At 46.6% G+C, this 23,371-nt stretch overlaps 1 protein-coding gene across 2 annotated transcripts in view; it reads right to left on the reverse strand.

The window, feature by feature from the left end:
- Positions 1-22,373, reverse strand: part of ASTN2 (astrotactin 2) — a 647,457-nt gene extending 625,084 nt beyond the window's left edge. For both annotated transcript variants that reach the window (XM_006772883.2, XM_006772882.2), the window contains exon 1: positions 22,188-22,373. In XM_006772883.2, the coding sequence (XP_006772946.1) occupies positions 22,188-22,373 (186 nt within the window). The remainder of the gene's footprint in view (positions 1-22,187) is intronic.
- Positions 22,374-23,371: the final 998 nt, after the last annotated feature.

Consider the following 23,371-nt stretch of genomic DNA (forward strand, 5'->3'; position numbering starts at 1 on the left):
CGAGGCAGGGGATCTGTTCAACTTGTCCAGGAATTAAAAAGAACCCACGGAGCCTCAAGGCACATGAGGTTTTTATGCAGGACCTGATTCCACTTTCATAGCTAAGCCCGAATCATTCAGGAGTTTTCTCTATTGGCAAAGGTCTCCCCAGGAAGTGCTCAGCCTGGCCTCCTGCTAGAACACCATGGACTCTAAAGCCAGACCAAAAAAAAAAAAAATCAATACCACATCACTTCCCCTAAAATGTCTCCCCTGACTCTCTCCTCACTCGTACCTCTGCTTTCTATCTCCTCCACCATCTGCAGCCCTGAAGCGTGCATTTGACTGGAAATGTATCACTACAGGCACCTGTGGTGGAGAAAAATTGGCTAGGATTTCATGATCCCATCCAATTTCAGCTAGCAGCAGGCAAGGAGGGGGAAATGTTTGGTTATGGGAAGCCCCATACTTTTTTATTTTCTTAAAGCCAAGTTTGGAAAGAGAGGTTTTTATTATTGTTTTTCCTCTAGAGAACTTCATCCCTTTGGAATTATGTTGCTGAAGGCTTTCAGGGACTCTTAAGATGTGTTCTTAAAAACATCCCTCTTAGGTAAGGAATATAGTATTCTTTCCTTATTTCGTAAAAAAATATTATATCAACACTTTTTTTTTCGATAAGCATTATCCTGGTAGTCAAGCCTCATGCTTGAACAATTTGGACTCTGAAGTCTGAAAAAATAAACTAATACCAAATCTTTTTTTCCTAAACTACCTCCCATGCCTCCCATTAGTTGATTCCAGCTTCTAGGGGCCAGGGAACAAAATGAACAAGATGCTAAATTTGGGCCAAGAGGTTCCCAGGGCTTTATCTAGGAATAGAGAATACAAATTATATCATCATCAGCTATTTTCTTTCTCTGCAGATAGGCATAGCCATAGAATATGGTCTTTAAACAACAGAATACACATATGTGTATATGTATATATTTACAGTCACTAATTTCATCTGCTGTGGTTGAATTTATTTAACATCCACAGCGTCTCTTCCCTCTTCTTTTGCAACAAGGGCCTGATTTTCCTTTGAGAGAGGAAATGACACTCCCTTCAATGGTCTCAGTCCCATCATCTGGCTCTGGCTTACCTGAGTCCAGGCCCAGGGTGGCCACCTGACCCTGGGTTAACCAGCTGGAGCATCACAGGGACTTGCTTAGGGTTCGCAGTAGGTAGAATAATGCCCAACGATGTTTATGTCTTTGTCCCTGGAGCCTGTGAATCTGTCAGGTTACATGGCAAAGGAGAGTTAAGGCTGCAGGTGGAATTAAGGCTTCTGATCAGCTGCCTTTTTGATAGATTGTCACTGATTATATAGATGGGCCCAATATAATCACAAGGACAGGAGAAGAGGTAGGAGTGATTGTATGAGAATTTGACTCCCTTCTGTTGGCCTTAGAGATGGAATAAAAGGGCCTCAAGTCAAGGAAGGTGGGCAGCCTCTGCACACTGGAAAAGGCGAGGAAACAGATTCCCCGCTCACTCACTCACCTGCCAGCAGCGTGGCGAGTGTCCTCCAGAGAGAACAGATTCAAATTCATGAACAGCACTGTCAGACAACAGGCCTGTGTTGTTTGAAGCCACCAAGTTTGTGCCTTCAAACAATACAGGCCTGTTCCTATTTGTGGTAATTTGCTACAACATCAACGGGAAACTAACATAAGGATGGACACATGAGCAAATGATGTTTTGCTCACACACTTTGGTTAATAATTAGAATCACTGTCTTTTCTTCCTGGCGATGCTAAAGTGTCAAATAATCTTATCAGGACTTGGAGGGAGTATGCCCAAGAATGAAATTCACCCAAAGGAAAGCTGAATGAAGGAAGAGACACATCCCGATGACTTTGTGTGGGCGTTGTGATCACCCCATCCCTGCCCTAAAGGTCAGCTTAGATACTTCACTTCCTTCAGGAATTAAAGACCTTATCTGACTGACCTTTAGGCAAGTTTGAATTGGATTTATATCACTTCCATATACATACAAGACACCTCTTGTTGAAATATTCCATTCCAATTCTGGATGCGTATGTTATTGTAGCTTTTTAAAATAGAAGTGGAATCAGCAGTCATGTAGCCCGTCCCCATTGCTTTCGATGTCCTAAGGCCACACAGGACACAGTCAACTCCCAGCTCCCCTTCCCAGAGATATTTAGGATTTAAAGTAGTCACCCTCACCAAGATCCTCAGGCCTCCTCTCCTCCACACTCATCCTCACAGAGTTTGGGAACTGTGGTCATGTGGTTTTGAGTGCCTTCACTACCCTGTGGTTAATCTTATCTGGACACATTTAATTCCCATCTTTTTTTTAAAAAAAGATAATGCCACATCTGAGCACAATATTCCCCCAAAATGACTAACTAGATCAGAACATCCCCTGTTCTGAGCGAGACACTTATACTGATGAAGTCTAAATTGAAAAGAAAATGTGTTTCGTTGTTGTTGTTGAACACTGTTATTGCATCCAGTTTACTGTCCAATAAAATCCGTGTGTTTTCCCCAGGAGCTGCTGAGTGATTTCTCTGCCAGTTCTTGTGAATAATATTCCGAAGAATATAGACGTCGTTAGGGTAATACCTACTGGATTTCATGATGTAGAGAAGCAGGGGATGAGTAAAACACAGGATTTCAATTCAGACAAGTCTGGATTCCAACCCTGGCTTCACCCCTAACAGCTGCCTGACCTTGGACAATTGCATAATCTCCCCGAATCTTAGCTTCCTGTGATAAAATAATAACAGGACTTCCCTCTAGCACTGTTGTAGACATAAACAAGGCAATGTATGGAGAGTGCCTGGCACAGTGCCTGGAGTGTACTAAGCTTTCACAAAGTGGCACCTATGATTACATTCAGTTGGGAAAAACTAGGTCAGAGCTTTCAGGTCAGGCCCTCCTCTTCCCTGAGGGCAAATGGAAAAGGTGGTGCTGAGAGAGGGAGGGGGGAAGATGAGGAGGGGAAGAGGAAATACAACTAGCCTTCCTCATATCCGGTATTTACATGTGGGTCTGACTCCTAGAAAACAGGGCATCCATACTTCCCTAACCCGGAAAGTACTAACCCCGAAAGTGCTCAATGTAAGAGTCTGTTTTGGAAACAGGACTTGGTAAGTAGAACACATAAAGGATGTCCTTAAAACAAATGACATGCAGTCCTGGAAACCATACTGAAAATGGAGAAATGAAGGAGTTTGAAAGCGGAAACCTCAGGATGAAAGGGTTTTGGCAACTGGGGAGTCAACCTCTCCCCTTACAAGTGAGGAGCGCAGCCTCAGGGACGGACAGTGTCTCACTCTGTTTCAACCAGCAAGTCTGTTTCAGACCCAAACGGAAGGTTAAGGTCCTTTTGTTTTTCTCTTCTAGCCCCTAACTTCCTGGTCAAAGAGGCAATAAAAGAAGCCCGTTTGTGTCTGCCTTTCTCCAGGCAAAATTCAGAAAACAAGGGGTTGTCAAGTGTCTGTGGTCATCTGAGAAGTGATTCCTGGGAAAACTGGTGCGAGAGCGGGACAGGGAAGAACACGGGTAAAGGATGGCTTACACAGCAGATATTACAATGAGCGACAGGAGGGTTATGCTGCTGGGGTTGAGGGGCAAGAGCGCGTATTACCGAACCCTACCATTGCAAGGCCAGGGGTCCCCACTGCTCTAGGCTGCCTCACGCATGGACAGAGGATATGGGGCTGCAGAGGCCTCTAGCCAGAGTCACGTGTGCCTCTGAGTCGGGCCAGCCCTCACGGAAAGGGTTGGTTCTGAGGGGATCTGAGCTGGACTGGACACCAGCAGCCCCTGCTACAAAGTTCAAATGGCATTGAGACAGAGTCTAAGAGCTACCAACCAGAGGACCCACCAACCCACTAAACAAGAAAGTTACTAATATTACTTATGTCAATGTTCCAAGATGTTAAAGAACAGAGAGAACCTTCAAGTGCCTATTCACACTATCTATGCAAGTAGCCAAGTCCCTACACCACGGTTCCACAGAATAACTCTAGGCAAAATCGGTAGGAATTCCTCATGTATTTCCATGAGTAGAGAATTTCTTAATATCCTTAGAGTCCTACATGCTCATTTTTGTCTGGAATGCTTCCTTGTTAATCTCATTTTTTTCAACCACCTTTATATTACAATTACCTCCGTTTGTGCTGGTCTAACATACTTACCTCTTAGTGACCCACACCAGACACCCCCAGGAAGTGTCAGTCCACACACATTCCTGCACTTCCTCATCCTTGAGCTTCCAGTCAGTCAAGTTTTATAAAAAATAAAAACAAACAAACAAACAAAAAAAAAACCTTAGGGAACCTCACCAGGGGTTCAAGCTGCTTTAAGTGACAACACAAAAATCCCTCCTCACTAAAAGTCCCAGGACCCGATCATAAACATGCATACAAGGCAAACAGGAAGAACACACACATACACACATATGTGTGCACACAGAAGCCTATAAACTATCAGGTTCAGAGACACAGCTCTACAGGCTTCCTCAACTGGCAGTGTTTTAAAATGAACTCAGGAGGACAATGGGCAAAGTAGGTGTGACTGCACTGCTCCTCCACAACAACCTTCGCTAACAGAGTTCCAGAGCCTCCCTGGGCCTCAGAGTGAGGCATGCAGGCCAGATCATGCAATTCCAGGGGTGATGCCCATCAGAGAGCCCCGAGATGGGTCAAGGTCAGCAGAGGTGGGGACAGTCCATCCCGCTCCTCCCTGACACCTACCCTCACTCTTCACTACCACCTAGAAAAGTGGTTGGCTTTTTAAAAGTACACATCCTCTTTCCCCCCTTCCTTTCTTATCTTTTTTTCCCTTACGTTTTTGTTTTTGTTTTTGCTTTAAAATCCCTTTCCTCCACTGCAGTAATAAATCACTGCCCGCAAGATCCACTGATGAATGCTAACGTCAGTGGGAAAGCCTTCCTGAGAAACAGGCTATTTGCAGAGTCTCGGAGTATCACTCTGAAATATTTAATAATTACCGTGGGGTTTTTAGCAAATACCCACGGATTCTTTGGCACTCCTCCCTCCAGGAGGCAGAACCTTAGTCTCCCTCTACCTGTGTGTGCTGAACTTAGTAATTTGCTTTTAATAGTAGAGTATGCAATGAGAAAATATGTTATTTTGAGTGCAAAAACCTGGCGGTCACTGCCTTAAACAAGTGGATAGCGGCTGACATGATCAGCATTAGGTCCTGTGGATACCACGTACCTCCTGACACCATGGGATGAGAAGACCAGTCTCCTTGATTCTTCCTCCTCTGTGTTCCCACTGTCTTTGGTAGGTGTCTCTGACACAGTGCTACCTTGTCTTCCTAACTATACATATCTGACTCAAGGTCCCTACCTGGAAACCTTCACCTTGAAACCCCCTGCAGTATCTAAGACAGGGCCTTGTGCATATGAGATGCCCCATGAAAGTGGAGGGAGTGAATGAACTCCAGGCCTCCTGTCTCAAAGAGATCAAAATAAGATGCCAGCAAATCCAGGCTTGAACCTCAGCTCTGCCAGCTCCTGCACTGTGACCTTAGACAAGTCCTTCCCTGAGTGTCCTCCATGACAAGTCAGACTCCGGTTGGTCAAACTCTACAGGCCAGGTCATGCGATGCCAGGGGTCTAACAGTGTTCCACACGGTGGATGGGAGTTCAAGAAATACAGGTGGTGTAAGTAACTAAATCATTGCCTCTCTGAACTTCAGCTTCATTATCTGTAAAATTACAGCACAAATACCTACCTTGCACCTTTATGGTGAGATTGAATAGCAGCACATAGTCTTGCATTCAGCAAGCTGCCTGGTGCATGACAATTGCTCGATAAATGTTATTTCTCTTCTAGTCTCTTCCCATCAGGTATTCTCTCCAATGAGGGGACTAGCTTAAGCACTTCTCCCAGCCCTGTGCTTCATCAGGGAAACCAAATTAAGAATCCAAGGTGCTTATATTGGAGGAAAAGCAAAGGATGCTAGACCATGGAGTGCCCCATGGGGTGTAATGGATTCGCAGTAGCTCTGCTAAGTAAACATCCTGGCCCCCAGTAGAGAGACGAAGCAGCACCATTTGCATAACAGGTGTTTCTGCAACAAGAATGGCACTTTAAAAACAAATCCCCCCAAGGCATTCCCCAAAGGTAAGCCTGCATATTTAATTACACTTAATGCCATCTTTCCCTCCAGCTCTGTGCTTGGAAGGGACATATCACTCCACAAAGTTGGGAAGATTTTTATAGAAATGGCTGGAATCCAGAACTGCTTCTTCGCTGCAGTGCCCAAAGGAAGCGTCTCCACAGGCCGCTTCAGGAGAGGAGTCCCCGCTGGCTCTCCTTGCCAGAGGAGCATCTAGCTGAGAGGGAAACCATAAGATGGGAAGGGCAGAGCATACTGGGACCAGAAGAGGGAGCGGAGGTTCACTGTGGGCAAGGCCCTGGGCGCATCTTTATCAGATTCTTTATAATTTAACAGCAGCCCTAGCTGGTTTGCCTCAGTGGACAGAGCATCAGCCCGTGGACTGAAGTGAAGGGTCCCAGGTTTGATCCTCCTCAGTTGCAGACTCCATCGCTGACCCTGGCCAGGCACATGCAGGAAGCAACCAATCACTGTGTCTCTCTCACACCGATGTTTCTGCCTGCGTGTCTCTCGCCCTCCCTTCCATTCTCTCTAAAACAGTAATAATAATTTACGCAGCACACAAAAGGCATAGGTGAAAGCATCCTTCTAATATTGATAGCAGGAAACTGAGGATTTGAGTAATTTTTCCGAGGTCATTGAGCTAATGCAGCTTTGAGCTGAACTCAGGCTTGTTGGGCCCCAGCCCCTGTGCTTGCACCTTGTCCACGGTCGCTGTAGTGGGCACATGTTCTGCGACGTGCACTGTGCCACCACCTCACTGAATCCTGATGTTTATTCAGAAGTCTTTTTCCTATTTTTTAGGAGAGAAAACCAAGGCTCAAATACATTTGCGATTTAACCCAAATTTGTCCATCTTTTATCCTCAGTGTCATGCTAACTTGCTCTGTGAGTCTGAAGAAAGGGGATCCATTCAATGAGCATCGGTTTTTCTCATTTTTTTAATTGAAGGTCTTATGAGCAAAGATCTTAAATGTTCCTCCTGACACTCACATGCCATGATTTTATGTGCTACTCTGCCAGGAGCTCTTCCCCGTTTGCCCCTCAGGGCATCCCTAACCTTTCAATTATCAGCATGGGATGCTGAGATATTTGGTAAAAGGAGGCTTGGGCTTACCACTGAGTCCTTGTGTGATCTTGGACACAATGCATCTTTATAAGCTTCAACCCATGCTAATAATCACAACAGCTGCAACACCAGTGCCTAAATACCCAAGGATGCTTTTGAAGATAAAATGCAATAGGAGCTGGGTAACGTGGCCTTGAAACTGCCAAAGCACCGCAGAAACGTTAGCTAGCCTTACTATTATTGTTGTTGCTAGGGTGAAATGTGTTCGGAAGGGCGATTAACTTCTGTATCAACAGTGGATCCATGAAAGCATGAATGGTCCCCACTGGCCCCCAGCAGAATCCTGCTTTGTAAGATCTGCTCTTCAAAACCCCTCCCTCAGCTTTTCACTGGTACTTTGATATCTGTTACAATTGGAAACCCTGGAGAACCTTAACAGCAAGGTAAGGACGTTCTACTGTGGCACCGCAGCTAAAGGCAGACACCTTGGACTCCAACAACACTGGCGCAAGCCTGAGCAAAGCCCTCTTAGCCAAAGGGTTTGCCCCTCGGGGCCTGGGCTTTCTCACATTTAAAAGGCAGTTTCTAATAATAGCCTCCCTCAAGACCACTGTGAAGATGACATAAGGAATCTCTAGAAAGCATTCAGCACTGCTCCTGGCACATACACAGCAGACAATGCTATTATTAGGACCAAAGTGTCACCCATGCACGTGCTCCTGGCGCACAGAAGTGGGACAAGCAGGGGCTCAGGCGTTCCTTTCGATGCCTGTTTCCTGGAGCCCCCGCTCTCGCAGGTCCCCTTTCATAGGGTGAGAAAGGGTGAAAAATGCATTTGCTTAAAATCTATCTGCTTTTTATAACTTCCAGAGACCAGAATCTGCACGGGCAGCAGTTCTTTGCTGCTCCTAATTAATTTCTAAACAAAGACCGTGCTGGCAACGGCACCGTTTATGAAGCCAGTTGACCTCCTGGTGCAGAAATGATGACACAGATGTTGTCGCTGCTCCACAACCTCATTTTTCACGTTGCACTACTTGGTCAGACCCGCCATGTCTTCACCTCCTTGAGGAGCAGGGGATGGCTCCTGGGGCGGCTCGGAGACCCCAGCGGTCACACCCCATTGCCGCTGGCCTTCCTCCACTCAGGAGTCTCCCGACAGCAGCTTGGGGTAGAAGAGGCCAGAAAATCGTCAGCTCAGCGGTTAGTTTATCTAAGACAGCCGTGGGCAAACTACGGCCCGCGGGCCGGATCTGGCCCGTTTGAAATGAATAAAACAAACAAACGAAAAAAAGACCTTACCCTTTTATGTAATGATGTTTACTTTGAATTTATATTAGTTCACACAAACACTGCATCCATGCTTTTGTTCCGGCCCTCCGGTCCAGTTTAAGAACCCATTGTGGCCCTCGAGTCAAAAAGTTTGCCCGCCCCTGATCTAAGAGGTTCCCAAGATGAGGCCTCTCTCGTTTTTATGGTGTTTGGGAGGCTACAGGTAATGATAATCGTTCCCGAGATGAGGCCTCTCTCGTCTGTATGGTGTTTGGGAGGCTACAGGTAATGATAATCAGTTGTGCATCTATTATGTGCCAGCACTATTCTGGGCATTCTGCCTGGGTTATCTCATTTCATTCAACACAATCTTTTAAGATCCGAGTTCTTGTCCTCAGTTCAAAATCCAGGAAAGTGAATACTGGAGGGATGAAAAGAGGTCACACAACGATAGAGCTGCCATTACAGAGCCCGTCCTGCAGGTGAGGCACCCAGCACTTCGCCTTGTGAGCTCACTGAAGACTCTCTTCACCTCTGTGAGGACCTCTGACACGTGAGATGATGTTTCCAGGTCATACAGGCAGTAAGTGGAGGAACAGAAACCTAACAAGGTCAGGGCCTCTCCTCTGAGTTAGCTGTCCTTCTAATGTTGCCGGGGAGATCACTGGCACAAGACACAGATCCCAGGTCTTGGGTGGCCATGTGACCTTGGGCAATCTCAGTTTTCTCATCCATCAGATGGGCATATTCTCATGCACCTCATCTGTGAATGAGCATGAACAGTTTTATGAATCTTAATGAAGTCGTATGTGATAAAAACCATGCTGGCATGTAACATGCAATGACTATGGACTAAGTGGAAGCTGTCATCATCAACTCCTCTTCCTGCAGCCTGTGGATCTGGCCCAGTGTGAAGATACTGTGCAAAGTTCACAACTGTAACACATGACGAGATCCGATCATCTGTGTGCCAATCCACTTACCTAAGAATTTGTTGAGCTGCTATGAGGTGCCAGACACTCCCTGGCTGCTCAAAGCCTCTCTCCTCTCCTTTCTACCCTTTCCAACCTCTTCCCTTTCTGTTTCTGCATCACCCCCTCCCCTAGTTCTCTCTTACCCTGTTCTCCCAGGAACAAGCGTAGAGGAAAAGGAAAACATTTACTCCAGCTTCCCTAATTCCCTCAGCCGCTGGTGCCTGGGGAGGCACCGACCACAGTCCTCTGCTGTGTGAGCTTGCTCAGGCTGCCTCAACAGAATTCCACCGACGGTGTGGCTTAAACAGCAGAGATTTATTCCCTTACAGTGCCGGAGTCGGGGAGTTCAAGATAAGATGCCAACAGAGGTGGTTCATGGTTAAGAGCCTTCCTCCTAGCTGTAGACGGTCGCCTCTCACTGTGTCCCCACATGGCCTTACTGTTATGTATTTGCATGACTGGCCTCTCTCCCCCTCCTGATAGGGACTCCTGTCCTATTGGATTAGGGTGTCACTCTTATAGCTCATTTAACCTTAATTACCTTCTTAAAGGGCCTGTCTCCAAATGCAGTCACATTAGCAATTATGGCTTCAGCATATGACATGTAGTGACACTCTATTACACCTGCCACTCTGAATTGCAAAACAGGCAGTGGTCATCCCAAATGTCACCCTGGACCCTAAATGACCTGGCTTGGGGCAAATGTCCACCACAGGCACACCTACCCGGGTGTGCAGGGATTCCAGCAGGAGTTCGGGAACTTCCTGTTCTGGCACTGACCGACTCAGCTAGCCCCTTCTCGGCGGCTCAGCCTGCCCTGCTGTGAAATAATGTCAGAAAGAGCACCTACTTCATGTTGTCAGGAGGTCTTAATGAAATGTTAAACAGGAGCAGGTTCTATGAACAATTCTGGTCTGCAGTGTCTGAGCTTTCAGAACAGCAATACTTTTTTGAGAAATGTATCAGACACTAAGTTGGCACTTAACACGGATGCTTCCACTCCTGGCAATGATTTTGTTGGAGGAGGTACTGTTGTGACACCTATTTTGCATTTGAGGAAACCAAAGCTCAGAGAGGGCAGTTAGTTAGCCCAAGAGCAAACAGCAAAAGACTGACTGATCCAGGTCTGCTGACTGCTCTCTCCCCTTGTCCGTGCTGCTAGAATTACTGTAACAGCATAGACCCACCCTGCAGGTGAGCTTCCTTCACCTGAGATCATATGCCATGAAGAGAGGCGGGGATGCCCCACCTTTCCCCCTAGAAGGCCTCTGGGGGCTCTGCCAACCATCTAAGCCAGTGGCTCTCAACCTTGGCTGCACCGCGGCCCTTTAACACAGCTCCTCGTGTTGTGGGGACCCCCAACCATAACATTATTTTCGTGGCTACTTCCTATTTTAAAATCCTGATTTCTGGGCCTCATCCTCCAGGAATTCTGTTTCTTTGTTATGGGGTGGGGCCACAACATTAGTGACAAAGAAACAGAATTCCCGGAGGATGAGGCCCAGAAATCAGGATTTCAAAAAGATTCCCAGGTGATTCTAATGTGCAGCCAAGGTTGAGAACCACTGAAACAAAGCCCCTGGCTGGGACACCTGACATTCGTCACTCCCTATTACCAAAGGCTGAGACAGGGCAGGCCTCTCGTTGCCTCATCAGGGGAACATCGGAACACGAGAGGGTGTATACAACAGGCACGCAAGAAGGTGTCCCACGGGGGAAGCCCGAGCCACTCTGCTTGTGTCCCTGCAGAATTTTAGAGAAGGAAAGACGACTGGGACATGGAGGGACAGAACAGGAGGAGACCAGATGGGGACGCCATGTAAAAGCAAGAGCTTGAAGGCCAGAGAGGCAAACACAGGCTTTTAGAACCCAGCTCAGCCTCTTCCTCGCTGTGTGACCTTGGGCAAGGCCACTTAACGTTCTGTACCTCAACGTTTCAACCTGCAAGCTGGAGACAGCAATGCCTTCCCGACGGGCTTTATGAGAAATCAGTAACAATTTAAACCATCAGTGGGTGGAGGCTGTGGCTTCCCCACTGCTGGTCTCAGGGAGCTGCTGGTTAGTCATTCTCCTCCTGTGCCGCCCACAAGCATCAGAAGCAGAGCCTGCCATAATGCGGATCCCCGGAACCCCGCAACCAGTGCTCCGACCGGCATACCTGGGTCAGGACCCACGAAACAGCCTTTTAAACAGACGCCTACAATAATTCTCATAGAGGAAAAAGATCTTGCTGCATATCTAATGATACACCAACAATAAAAATTTGGTGATTTTTAAAAATCCGAACACATAGTGGTAACGCAAGGGATGACGGGTCTATTGACTTCAGTCTCCTCCACCAGTCTGATGGAAAAACCAGCCTTATTTTGCACAAAGAATGAAGTCAAATGATGCCCACAGAGTTCCCAGCATCTTCCCTGGATGGGTTAAGGGCTCAGCACTATTTCTGTAACAGTCACTTTCTCCTGGCCTTGAAAGGAATGTGTAATCCCCCCCATAACTGTGGAAACCCAGGAGGAGAAACTAAGGCACAGCATTTCCCCTACCTTAATTCCAGCCGCGCATTTTGTTTAATGAAGCAATTTACAGGGGCCAGAACTAATTAGTGGTTTAAATGCTCTGATACGAGCAGGCACTGCAATCTTGATCAATCATCTCCCACATATGCCGGCTCCTCCAAGTGACAGATGACAAACAAAAGCAGGACAAGGTCCTCCATCACAGGCGGAATCATGGAGTTAATGGGAGAATTATTGCTTCTGAAATCCACTCCAGTCCTATTGAAGGGAACGCTCCAATTTATCAAAGCCAAATGAACATTAATTGCAGCAGTCTGGTACGTTTTCCAGACGCTCTGACCTTCATTGAATTTTAATCCAAAAGAGATAAGATTTCCTTCCACACGAGAGGAAACAACACAATTAGCTCGAAATAACAGCTGGATCACGGAGCAGGCACACACCAGCAGTGCTCACACGTGCACACTCACGCACACCCCCCAGTGAAAATATTGAACCTGCCAGGCTTTAACATTCAGCACAAAGCAGGTAGGAAGAGAAAAGACAGGTAAATACAATCAAACATCTGCATAACAGCCCCCGCCCTTCCTTCAGGAGGGAAATTTTGGAGGCGGACGCCAAGATGGAGAAGGTGGCGGGCGGTAATGGAGACAGAATTTCCGTTAACTGCTGTAATTAATGTGATGTCTCATCGGGGAGAGATTAGGGAAAAACAGAGAGGGGAGGACGAAAACACAAGTATTATTTGGCTATTAAAGACACCCTTGAGCTGGGGAACATGAGGCGCAGAAGTTTGGATTGGCTAATTGTTTGCATGTGTTGGTGGGTTTGCAGACAGTGGATCGCCTCAATACAGAGAAGCAGAGCCGTGCTAAGCCTGTGTGTTCAGGGTGCCTGCAGCACGGAGCTGACCACAGCTGGGGAAGGGTCAGGAAGCAGCACCCGCAGCCCGTTGTGAGACCTGGGGGGGGAGGGCCTGGCTCTGTCACTGACCTGCCTCATGACATCCCTGGGTCACTCATTGAGAGCCACAGGCTTTGTTTCTATTTCTTTTCACTCTAAAAGATAAGAGTAGGATTCGAGGATTTTTAAAAGAGTTTTTTGGGTGGTTTTTTTTTGAGAATTAAGTCAGAAATTTCCACTTTCCTCACTTTTAAGTGTTCCTGGTCAGGGAGTACCAGCTGTCTTCTTCCACAGTTCAAGGTTCAAGGTTGGGCCCGCCTTAACAACAAATAGAGCTGGGTCATCAGATGATGATAGACATGGGCCCTAATAGGACCGTACACATCCTTGCCCCTGTAAGAAGAAGAACGACTATGGCGTGAGAGATCACTGGGAATCAGAAACTTGAGTTTAATCCTGGGCGAAGGCCCTAGCTGTGTGATCTCAGAAGAGAGCTGTCTTACATTTGCAGGCGTTGCTTTTATCATTTGTGAGCTAGAAACAGTAACAGCAGCATTGCTAATGAAATTGATGATACAGTGTTTGTGTAGCTATAGGGTATGATGTTAACCGGTTTTAATTCCAAGAGGTAGAAAACTATAATTACCCCCATTTTACAGGGGAAGAAACTGAGGCACAGAACAGTGACGGAACCAATGTCCCACCCGGAGGTGAGTGATGTGGCCAGGATTCTAACCCAGGCAGTCCTGCTCCAGAGTGGAGATTCTTCCTTTGTCTTTAACTCTTCTATTTTTGAAATAATTATACTCACCAAAGGTTGCAAAGTTAGAAGAACAGAGAGTTCCTGTATACAGTTCACTCAACCTCCCCAAAAATAAATGTCTCACATATCCATACAGAATCATCAAAACCAGGACATTAGCCATGAAACATCACCATGGACTACACTGCAGACCTTACTGGAACTTTACCAGGTTTTTACTAATGTCTCTTTGTGGTCCAGGTTCTCACCTGGGATCCCACGGGGCACTAAGCTCTCATGTCTCCCTAACCTTCTCTTACCTGAGACAACCCCTCAGACTTGCCTGGTTCTGGATCCTGACACTTCTGAAGAATGCTGGCCAGTTGTTTTGCCGAACGCCTACACCCCGTGATCCTCTGATGTGTTCTCAGGATTAGGATGAGGTTACACAATTTTGTCAAGAAATGTCACTGTGCCCTTCTGAGTGCGTCCTCTCAGAAGATTCCTGGTGCCCAGATGCCTGATTTCTGGTGATGTCAGCCTTGATCACTTGGGTTTAAGTAAGTGGATTGAATGGTGGACCCCAAAAAGATACTAGGGCCACATCCTGATCCCTGGAACTGGTAAGTGTGAATTTATATGGAAAAGGGGGGCCTCTGCAGATGTGTAATTAATTAAGGATCTTTCAGGGAGGAGGTCATCCTGAAGCTTCCAGGTGGATCCTAAACCCAATGACACGTGTCCTTATGAAACACATAGAAGAGAGGACACAGAGGAGACGGTGTTATGAAGACAAAACGAGAAAGTGGAGTGATGACACCACAAGCCAAGAAATGCCTGGAGGGGCCATAAACCTGGAGACGCAAGGAATGAACTGTCCCCAGGAGCCCCCACAAAGGCCTACAGCCCCACAGACATGTGGATTTTGACTCCTGGTGCCCCAATCTGTGAGAGAGTAAATTTCTGGGGGTTTTTTAAACTCCACAGTTGACGGTCATTTGTTCAGGCAGCCCTAGAAAGCTAATACAAGGGTAGTGGCCCGATTTTTCCACTCTCAAGCCATTGTTTTCCTTTTGTAATTACTACATATCCAGAGGGTGATATTTTGAGACTCTGAGAACATTCCACTCCTTCTCGAAGGTTCACCCATTAATTGCAGTATATGCATTGGTGGCTCTGGTCGGTGGTAATTGTTACAGTGGTGACTACCTAATGTTAATTTTCCATTTCCCTTTAAAATGTATTAACTGGGATTGTACTACGAGGACGACCTATCTCTTCTTTCTCAATAATTTACATAGTTGATTATTTACATCAGTATTTTGAATTTTTAATATATATTTTTATTGATTTCAGAGAGGAAGGGAGAGGGAGAGAGAGAGAGAAACATCAATGATGAGAGAGAATGATTGACTTGCTGCCTCCTGCACGCCCCTACTTGGGATCTAGCCCTCTCAACACGGGCATGTGCCCTTGACCTGAATTGACCCCAGGCCCCTTCAGTCCGCACGCCGACACTCTATCCACTGAACCGAACTGGCTAGGGCTACATCAGTATTTTTGAGTCCATATTCTTTATAACTCTTGTCCAACTTAGCTCAAAGGATGTTTGTGAATGCCCACATAAAGGTGAAATTAGGAGGAAATAGTTTAAGAGGCAAAAAAGAAAAGAGAGAGACCTTCTCTAGTGCTGTTTTAAGATAGTTCCTGTGTCTTTTATCATTTACTTCTCTCCTTGGCCCCGTGAATGAGGGATCCACAGCAACCCTGAAAATTCAGGAAAAAGTAGGAATCAGAGACATGACCTCCTGGTCCATCAAATGAAGCTCAACCACTGAGCCACCCGACCAGATGACCCTGCAGGGTAGGTTGTTAGTGAACCCTTGTTGAGACAAGTCAAGGCCAAGCTGTAAGGCTCATGTAATTTACATTTTTAAATTTTAAAAAAGGGGGATTTTAAAAGTTCTACTTTCTTGGTTTTTTTTTTTTTTTAAGTAAATAGGATTCATGAGTTATGGCCCACTTACATAAAAATGAAGTTGGGATAATTGTAATGTCAAAATTCATCATGCTTTGGCAACTGATAGAAGGTTGATGATCTCAATTTACAGATGGAGAACCTCAGGCTACGACAGTTACGTGACTTGCATGAGGTCACAGAGCATATGAGTGGCAGGACTGGGACACCCGAGTCCCAGGCCCTTGGTTTCTGTGCTACGCTTATCACACTAGCTTCGTCCCTTGTAATTGAGTCCCTCCTGGTCAGGATGCTTCCCCCACCTCTCTGCCTTCTCTCCGCCAGGCTTCTGGACTTGCACTCTGGGAGAGCTGGGCTTCTCCTGCTGGTAGTCCTGGGCGCCCTTCAGTAATATGGTTTATAAGTAACACAGCAGTGGCGCTTACTGTTATCAGTTAAATTGTGTCCTCCTCCCCCAAAATGATAGGTTGGACTCCTAATCCCCAGTCACTCAGAATGTAACCTTATATGACCACTGGGTCTTTACTATAGAAGCTATCAAGTTATAACGAGGTCTTTAGGGCCAGCCCCATTCTAGCTTATAAAGAAGGGAAAACGGGAACAGAGAAGACAGGAATGCACAGAAGGAGAAATCTGTGTGAAGACTGGGGTTGTGCAGCTGCAGGCCAAGGAGCCAGCAGGTGCCAGGGGAGAGGCCTGAAGCAGATCCGTTCCCAGCTCCTTCAGATGAGCCTGACCCTGCTGACACCGTGATCTCAGCTGACCCCACCACGATCTCAGACTTCCAGCCTCGGGAACGGCGAGCCAATAAAAGTGTGTTGTTTTAAGTCCCTTACTTTGTGGTACTCAGTTGGCAGGACTAGGGAACTAATACAGATGTACACCCAGCAGGTGCTGACACTATGAAGACCTCACTGTGTGTCAGCACTAGCTTTGTGTGCCATCTCAGGTGACCTCACAGCAGCCCTTCAGGCAGACATACACCCTCACTCCCCTACAGGTGAGGGGATGGGAGCAGAGGGAGGAAAGTGCCCAAGTCACATGGCCAGGAAGTCAGGTGCAGCCAGAATGTAAGCCCTGGGACACCAAGCCCACAGTGCTTGCCCATGAGTGACATTCACTGGGCCTACATTTTCTCAAAAGTAGAACAGGAGTGACAATGATACAGTGAATTAGGGTTGTCATAAACATTAAATGAATTAAATTTCTATCAATTACTGTAACACTAACTACTCATAGCAGTGTTGTTAGCATTGGTATTTTAAGGTTCTTCATTGTCCTGATTATTTTCTCAAAACTTTCCTAACTAGTTGTTTTCCTCTGGACATGCAATCCCCCAAAAGTAAAAAAAAAATATTTCAAGTCTCACAGAAACTCTGAAACTAGTTGAACAGAAACCTAGTTTTTAGCAGTCAGTTCCCATAGAGCTGGCTTCTTCTGAGCGTGTGGCTGACTTTTTAAAAGCTCTTTTTTTCCCTTTTTTCTCTCTTTCTAGCAGATAGAATTTCCATTGTTAGGTAGAGGAGGCAAGTAAACCATTGCATGATTGAGTGACTAAATCAATACACTAAGGAATGTGTGATATGCTCCGAATAAATAAATGTGATGGTGGGGGAAGCGATCTAAAGCCATTTTCGCAAAAAGCTTTAAAAAGCATTATCCCCATAGCACACAGATGCTTTAAACAAAGATATTGATTGAGAACAGTAATAATAATTTCTTAGATTTATGTGACATTTTATAATCCTCCAAGTATTTTTCTATATATAATGTCATAATATCATAGATCTTCTAAGTTGGAAGCAGCTACAATAGTCATCTAATTTAACCATCACTCCTCTCAAAATCCTGATGAACAAGGCTTTTAGTCTTCGCTTGCATACCCTCAGAAACAAGGGAACTCACTACCTCCTGATTCAGTCCACTCCACGGCTGTGTAGCTCAAACACTGTGAAAGGTTTGTCCATTGTCCTGCCATGAACAGGAACATTGGTCTCCGCCTCAGGGGGCTCACCTGCATACATCCGCATCATTTTCTGTGGGAATGATTCCTTTGAAAGAAACGTGTCTTCAAAGGTCTTTTCTTCTCACTGATCAAATCAAGTATTTCCTTTCATCCCCTTTCTTAAAATATTCTGTCCCTGATGTCGTCACTACAGCTAACATTTTAGTCACGGTTACCACCTTCCGAGCACTTACTGAGTGTCAGGCACCAAAGTGCCAAATTCTGACCAAGAGCAGCGACTCTCATTTTGGATGGACAGGAGCTGGAATCCCAGGTTCAGCGCTCATTGGTGATGTGAACTGCAGCAAGTTAAAAACCTCACGACTTGCAGATTCTTCATGCATAGCACTTACCTCAGTGAGGTACTGGAAGAACTGCATGGGACAATGCATGTCTATACCTAGACTATGCAGGACACATGATGTGCAATCGCTTTTGGTGCCTAGGAAAACTCTAAGAAATGGGGAATGTTGCATCACCTTTAAAGATGGTGAGGTTGATCTGGCTAAGATCATACGGCTAGCAATGGAGACAGTGTTTGACCTTGAAGTTGACTTCCAAGTCCTCAACTCCCTTAAGAGAGTTCAACAAGAATTCCATGTAAGGAGGGAGTCTTTGTAAGAATTTACCCATCCTACCTTAGAATCTCAGCCAGCATCTAATGTGCAGAAAGGAGAAATCATGGTCCACAGTGCACAGTAAGGGAGGAGGTTCTGGAGTCGGCCTATACAGAGTGAAGTTATCTATTTTACCACTTAACCTTTGTACAACCAAGTCACACCAACAGGTATTCATTGCTTTAACATCTCAGGTCCCTCAACTATGAAATAAACATAATAATAGCATCCACCTTAAGATTTGTTGTGAGGATTACACGTGATACTGCATGTAAAACAAAACTGGAAAACAACCTAGCATATAGTTCAATAAATGTCCAATATTATGATTTGTCTCTAGATCAATAGCAAAATAGCAGCAAGAATGAGGATAAACCCAATGTCTACTTACTCCTAGATTACCATGGGCTGCAATGATAATAGTGCCCATGCTGTACCAGGCTGGAGATTAGGGACTATACACCTATTTCTTCCACTCTTCTCAATAACCCTGTGAGATAGGTAGGGCCAGTTTTGTTGCATAGGTAAGGAAACTGAGGCTCAAAGACATGTGGGGACTCCCTCAGGGTCAAAACATCAGAAGACAGGAAGTCAGAGAGACTGTAAATTCAAAACCTGTGCTCTCTTCCCTGCATCATGCTTCCTGCATGGTGGAGGTGGGCATTGGGCTGCTCAGAGTGAACTAGCTGAGATGACCCTTCTCTCTCTCTCTCTCTCTCTCTCTCTCTCTCTCTCTCCCCCTCCCCCAGGGCCCATTGCTAGTACGCCCTCATTGCATCACCCTTGGGATATTAACAGTCACAAGGCACACCTTCTGGGACAGAGTAGATGCTCACGTGAGGTCTTAACAAGCCCAAAAGAGCAAGCTGGTTCCACAGGCATGGGCTGTGGCAGGTTCCAATGACTGAGCCAGAGCTGAGTGCCCGGCATGGATAGGCAGGATGTCTGTGCTAAGAAAAGGGGATGGAGAACATGACCCTGGCCTGCAGATTTCTGAGACTGGACTGATTTATTTGGGTCTCCTCACAAACAATCCCAGATCGTCACCAAAGATGAAAAAACAGCAAAATGTGACAGCTTGAGAGTCATGGTCTCACGCACGAGGAGCCATGTGACATGAGTTTGGAATCTTGGGAAAAACCTCCTCCTGGAGCTGCCCTCTTGTTAGTCACGTAGCCTTAGTCAAGCCAGTTATACTCACTGAGTCTCAGAGTTCTCAACTGTGAAATGGGAGATATAGCCAAGCCAAGGCCATTCTGTAGACTAGTAGCTGCTTGGGGAGAGGGGATGATGGGAGGAGCACACAAACTTCTTATTCTTGCTGAACTGTCTATGGCCAGAATAGCAAAGACAGAGTCTGAGCCACAGAGAGAGGCCTATTCTCCAGGCCAAGCCCCGGGGACTGGCTAGGAGATCCTGGACATGTCCCAACCTATGTTTGAACCTCGGTTTATCCATCCGTGAAATGAAAGGATAGAGTACATCAACATGTCTCAATAATAAAAGAGCCCCTAATAATAAATCCTAATGCACTTATGCGCCAAACTCATCTGATCAACGTGCTTGGTGTACCTACACAGTAGGCGTTAGCATAACCCTCATTTACAGATGGAAAAACAGGGCACAGTGGGGTTAAATACTTTGCCCAGATGACTTAAAGTGTTAAGTGGCAGACTTCACATCCAAGCATGTGGGCTCTGGAACCTGTGCTTATAATCTCCGTGTCACCCTAACTCTAGGTAGGGGGCAGTGTATGAGGTGTGTCCCACATGGAGAGGCTGGGCTGCCAGCATGGACACCTGGGAGTTCAGAGTTTCCTGGGCATGACTCTGTCTCCTGGGGTAAAATAAGGGCAGGAAAGATACAGATTTTGGAGCCCTGTAGGAGGGAAAGAACTGGTGGAATCACCAGGTGGGAGCCATGGGCCACTTTAGTGCATGGGCAGGGTGGGTCTGGAGTGTGCCAACCTCCACGTGATCTACTCAGTAGCCACATCCTACACCACAGAGAACTTCAGAGACATCTGGGTCCCTGTGAGTTCTTCTCGCCAAGCTGATCTCACTGAGCGGAAGGCAGAGGGAAGGCACACCTACAGTCCTTGCTGATAGTATGACTTAGTGGAACTACCACTGGGCCCAGAGAAAGAGACAGCCCATTCAAGATCATTTATAATTGAGTTAGCACTATCTAGGTTACTGGATTATGGCAAGCATGTATGTAAGTAAATGCTGTGCTGGAACACACAAAATGCTTAATAGATGTCAGTCCAAACTGAATTTTTCTCTCAAATGTTACAGGAACAATCACGTCCCCTCAGTCCTTCTTAACATTAGAGGGTGCCCATGCTCCGTGAGGAGCTCAGCAAGTCCCCTGAGATGGTACTTACAAATTTGCACCCCTAAGTTAGCATGCACACACCCCCTTGGCTTGACATGTGGCTGCATCATTTGCTAAATATATATTTGGGAAAAGTCTATCACACTCGTTCCATGAATAACACAAAGGCCTTGATTTGTTCCTCCAAGTGATGAGCACGCGTTAGGTCCAAAATTAACATTGCTCTCTAGCTGGGGTTTGTGTGTGTTTTTCCAAAAACAGAAAACTTCCGAGCTCTTGCTCAGCCCTAATCAGAGCGTCTGCTGCACAGTGTTAGTTGAAGAGGAGCCAGAAGAACAAAGACCAAAGCAAAGATCTGCTCTCCAAAACACCTGTTGACTGTTGATGAGGAGGAGGAAATGAAGAGGTGGGTAGTAGCCTTACTTGGTTTGGTGGCCTTCGGCCAATCCTGTCACCTCCCTGAGCCATGCCTTCCTCACACATAGGTTGGGAGTCCTACTTTCTATCTTCACACACCTGGCAGAGCTGTGCTAAAGGAGAAAACAATATAAAAGAGGCTTGAGGCCTGCAAAACACTACAGGGGTGTCATCTACAGCTATTATCTGACCTCTTCTCCAGCCAACCAGACCCTGCACATTCTGCATACCGAATTTGTCTTCTCCCATCGACCTTGCAAAGTCATTAATTACAGCTTTTTAAAGAAACCATTCATAGCAGCCCACTTATATTTAGATGATCAGTCACATGACTTTGCCCTAGGAGCCTTCATCAAGAAGGCAGTAGATTCAGGGTGTTCGAGATTATGGAACCAACGGAGGTGGAAGGTCACCTCTCTGTGTCCATAACTTCATCTCTAGTATGGAGGCCACGCCCCTGAATGCATGTGACCAATGAGAGAATGTCCACAGGTGTGCCCAGCACAGTCCTGACAGGAGGCAGACAGGCATTATTCTCACACTGAAGAGGCTATAGAGGACATCATTCAGGCTTCGTAGCCAGCATGCTTGGGCCTGAAGAGCAGGTCTCTCCCTAACAAGCTGTGTGACCTTGAGAAGTTCCTCCGCCCACTTTATAGTATTCACAGCTATAAAGCAAGAGCAGTGAGAGGCTCTGTGTGCCACTGCACCAGCTCTGCCCAGCCCCGCTCCAGGGCCACCATGTGGCATGCACACTGCAGGGGTGTTGTGAGGGTTGAAGCAACTGGCACATCAAGGGCGCTTGGGAAAGAGCAGCCCCACTCCGGTTTTGTTGGTTCAGCCATTCTTAGAAAGGCCAGTTGTATTTTGGAGCACTGAACCTCAGCTCTCAGCAAAGCAGGCCAAGCACATGACAGATGTTAAACAGCTATTCCCAGAGATGTCAGCCAAAAGGCCAAGGAATTTGGAGACCCTGTATTTTCTTCTCTGAAGCACAATTAGCTTGTCACAGCTGACAGATGATGGATGGGTATGCATCAGTCCAAGTGACACCACAGGATCCACCTGACCTTCCCTTTATCATTCTCACCTCTCCCACTCGGCCAGCTCTTTCCTGCTGTTTGCTGGCCACCCCCTGCCTCTCGATCTATCCTCTCTTCACCTTATTGTCCTCCCCATCTCCCAGGCCCCCACCTCGTTCCCACTCACTCACCATCACGGAAATGTGGAGAATGTGCATCTGCTCCTCTACAATCTCCGAGGGCTCCTGGAGCGTGGGGGTGGTAGCCCGGGCCAGCTGCCCAGAGCTGCTCATGGAGACGTGGAAGTACAAGGTGCCGTTCTCCAACCACTGCTGCCTCCAGTGCACCAGCGAGATGTCTGCTGCCGTGCCCGACATCTCTGCAAGACAAGACCCAAGGTTCTAGGTGAGCTGCATGCCTGGCCTCATGTTTCAGGGAGGGAAGAAGCCACACCTACTCAGGAGCTCATAAGGTACCTCCTTTGTAACAGGATCCCTGTCCTCACATCAAATCTATGAGCCAGAGGTCATCACTTCCATTTATGGGGCAACCGTGGCCAGGATTCACCCCAAGCCACAGAATGGCAGAGGCGGGATTTGAACTCGGGTCTGTCTGGTGCTTTTCCATAGCACCATGCACGGTACGGCAATTCCTTCTATGCCAACTATGAAATCTAAGTAAGAGAGTCAACACGCTGACATTGTTCTGAGGCCATAGAGCAAGGAGGACATGGCTGAGAGTGTGCCTTCCTCAGCAGTTGAGGTGGAGGCGCTTGTGACAGAATAGCAGAACCTCAGAGCCAGAAAGGCCCTAGAATCTGCCAGCCAAGGAGCACAGCGTCAAGCTCCATGTGAAAGGAGCTTGGCAAGTGGGTTGTTCTGCGCCTGTTTCTACAGCTTCAAGCAGAGCAGCCCCACTCTGCGGTAGTGTGTGTGCCGCACTCCCAAGCACGGGGGTGTTGGCAGGAAGGTTTCCATGGCTTAAAAAATCCTTGAGAAACCGCTGCCCCATCCATTTTCTCATATATAACCAATAGACGGTTAGGAAAATCTGGTAAATTGAAAAGTCACCTGACTTGAAGTTCCTAATTCTTACCTCTTTGCTGTTTTTCCCTCTCTACATACTTTATAATTTTAATAGTACTTCCATTCAAGGCAATCATACCTACATACTCTCTTGTGAAGTAGAAAGGTGATGGCATCAAGTGCCAAAAATGTCCTTGCACTGGGATCATACAACCTTTTCATAGTTCTGTCTATTAAAGGGATGTGTTCCCGGAAATGTTCTAGAAGGACAAGGCCTATTGGTGTGTCTTATGAAGAAAAGGGGAAGGTGGTGGTATTCTTAGAGGATCATCAGGTATTTACTCAGGTGA

The sequence above is a fragment of the Myotis davidii genome, unplaced genomic scaffold, assembly GCF_000327345.1.
Source record: "Myotis davidii unplaced genomic scaffold, ASM32734v1 scaffold866, whole genome shotgun sequence".
Taxonomy (NCBI): domain Eukaryota; kingdom Metazoa; phylum Chordata; class Mammalia; order Chiroptera; family Vespertilionidae; genus Myotis; species Myotis davidii.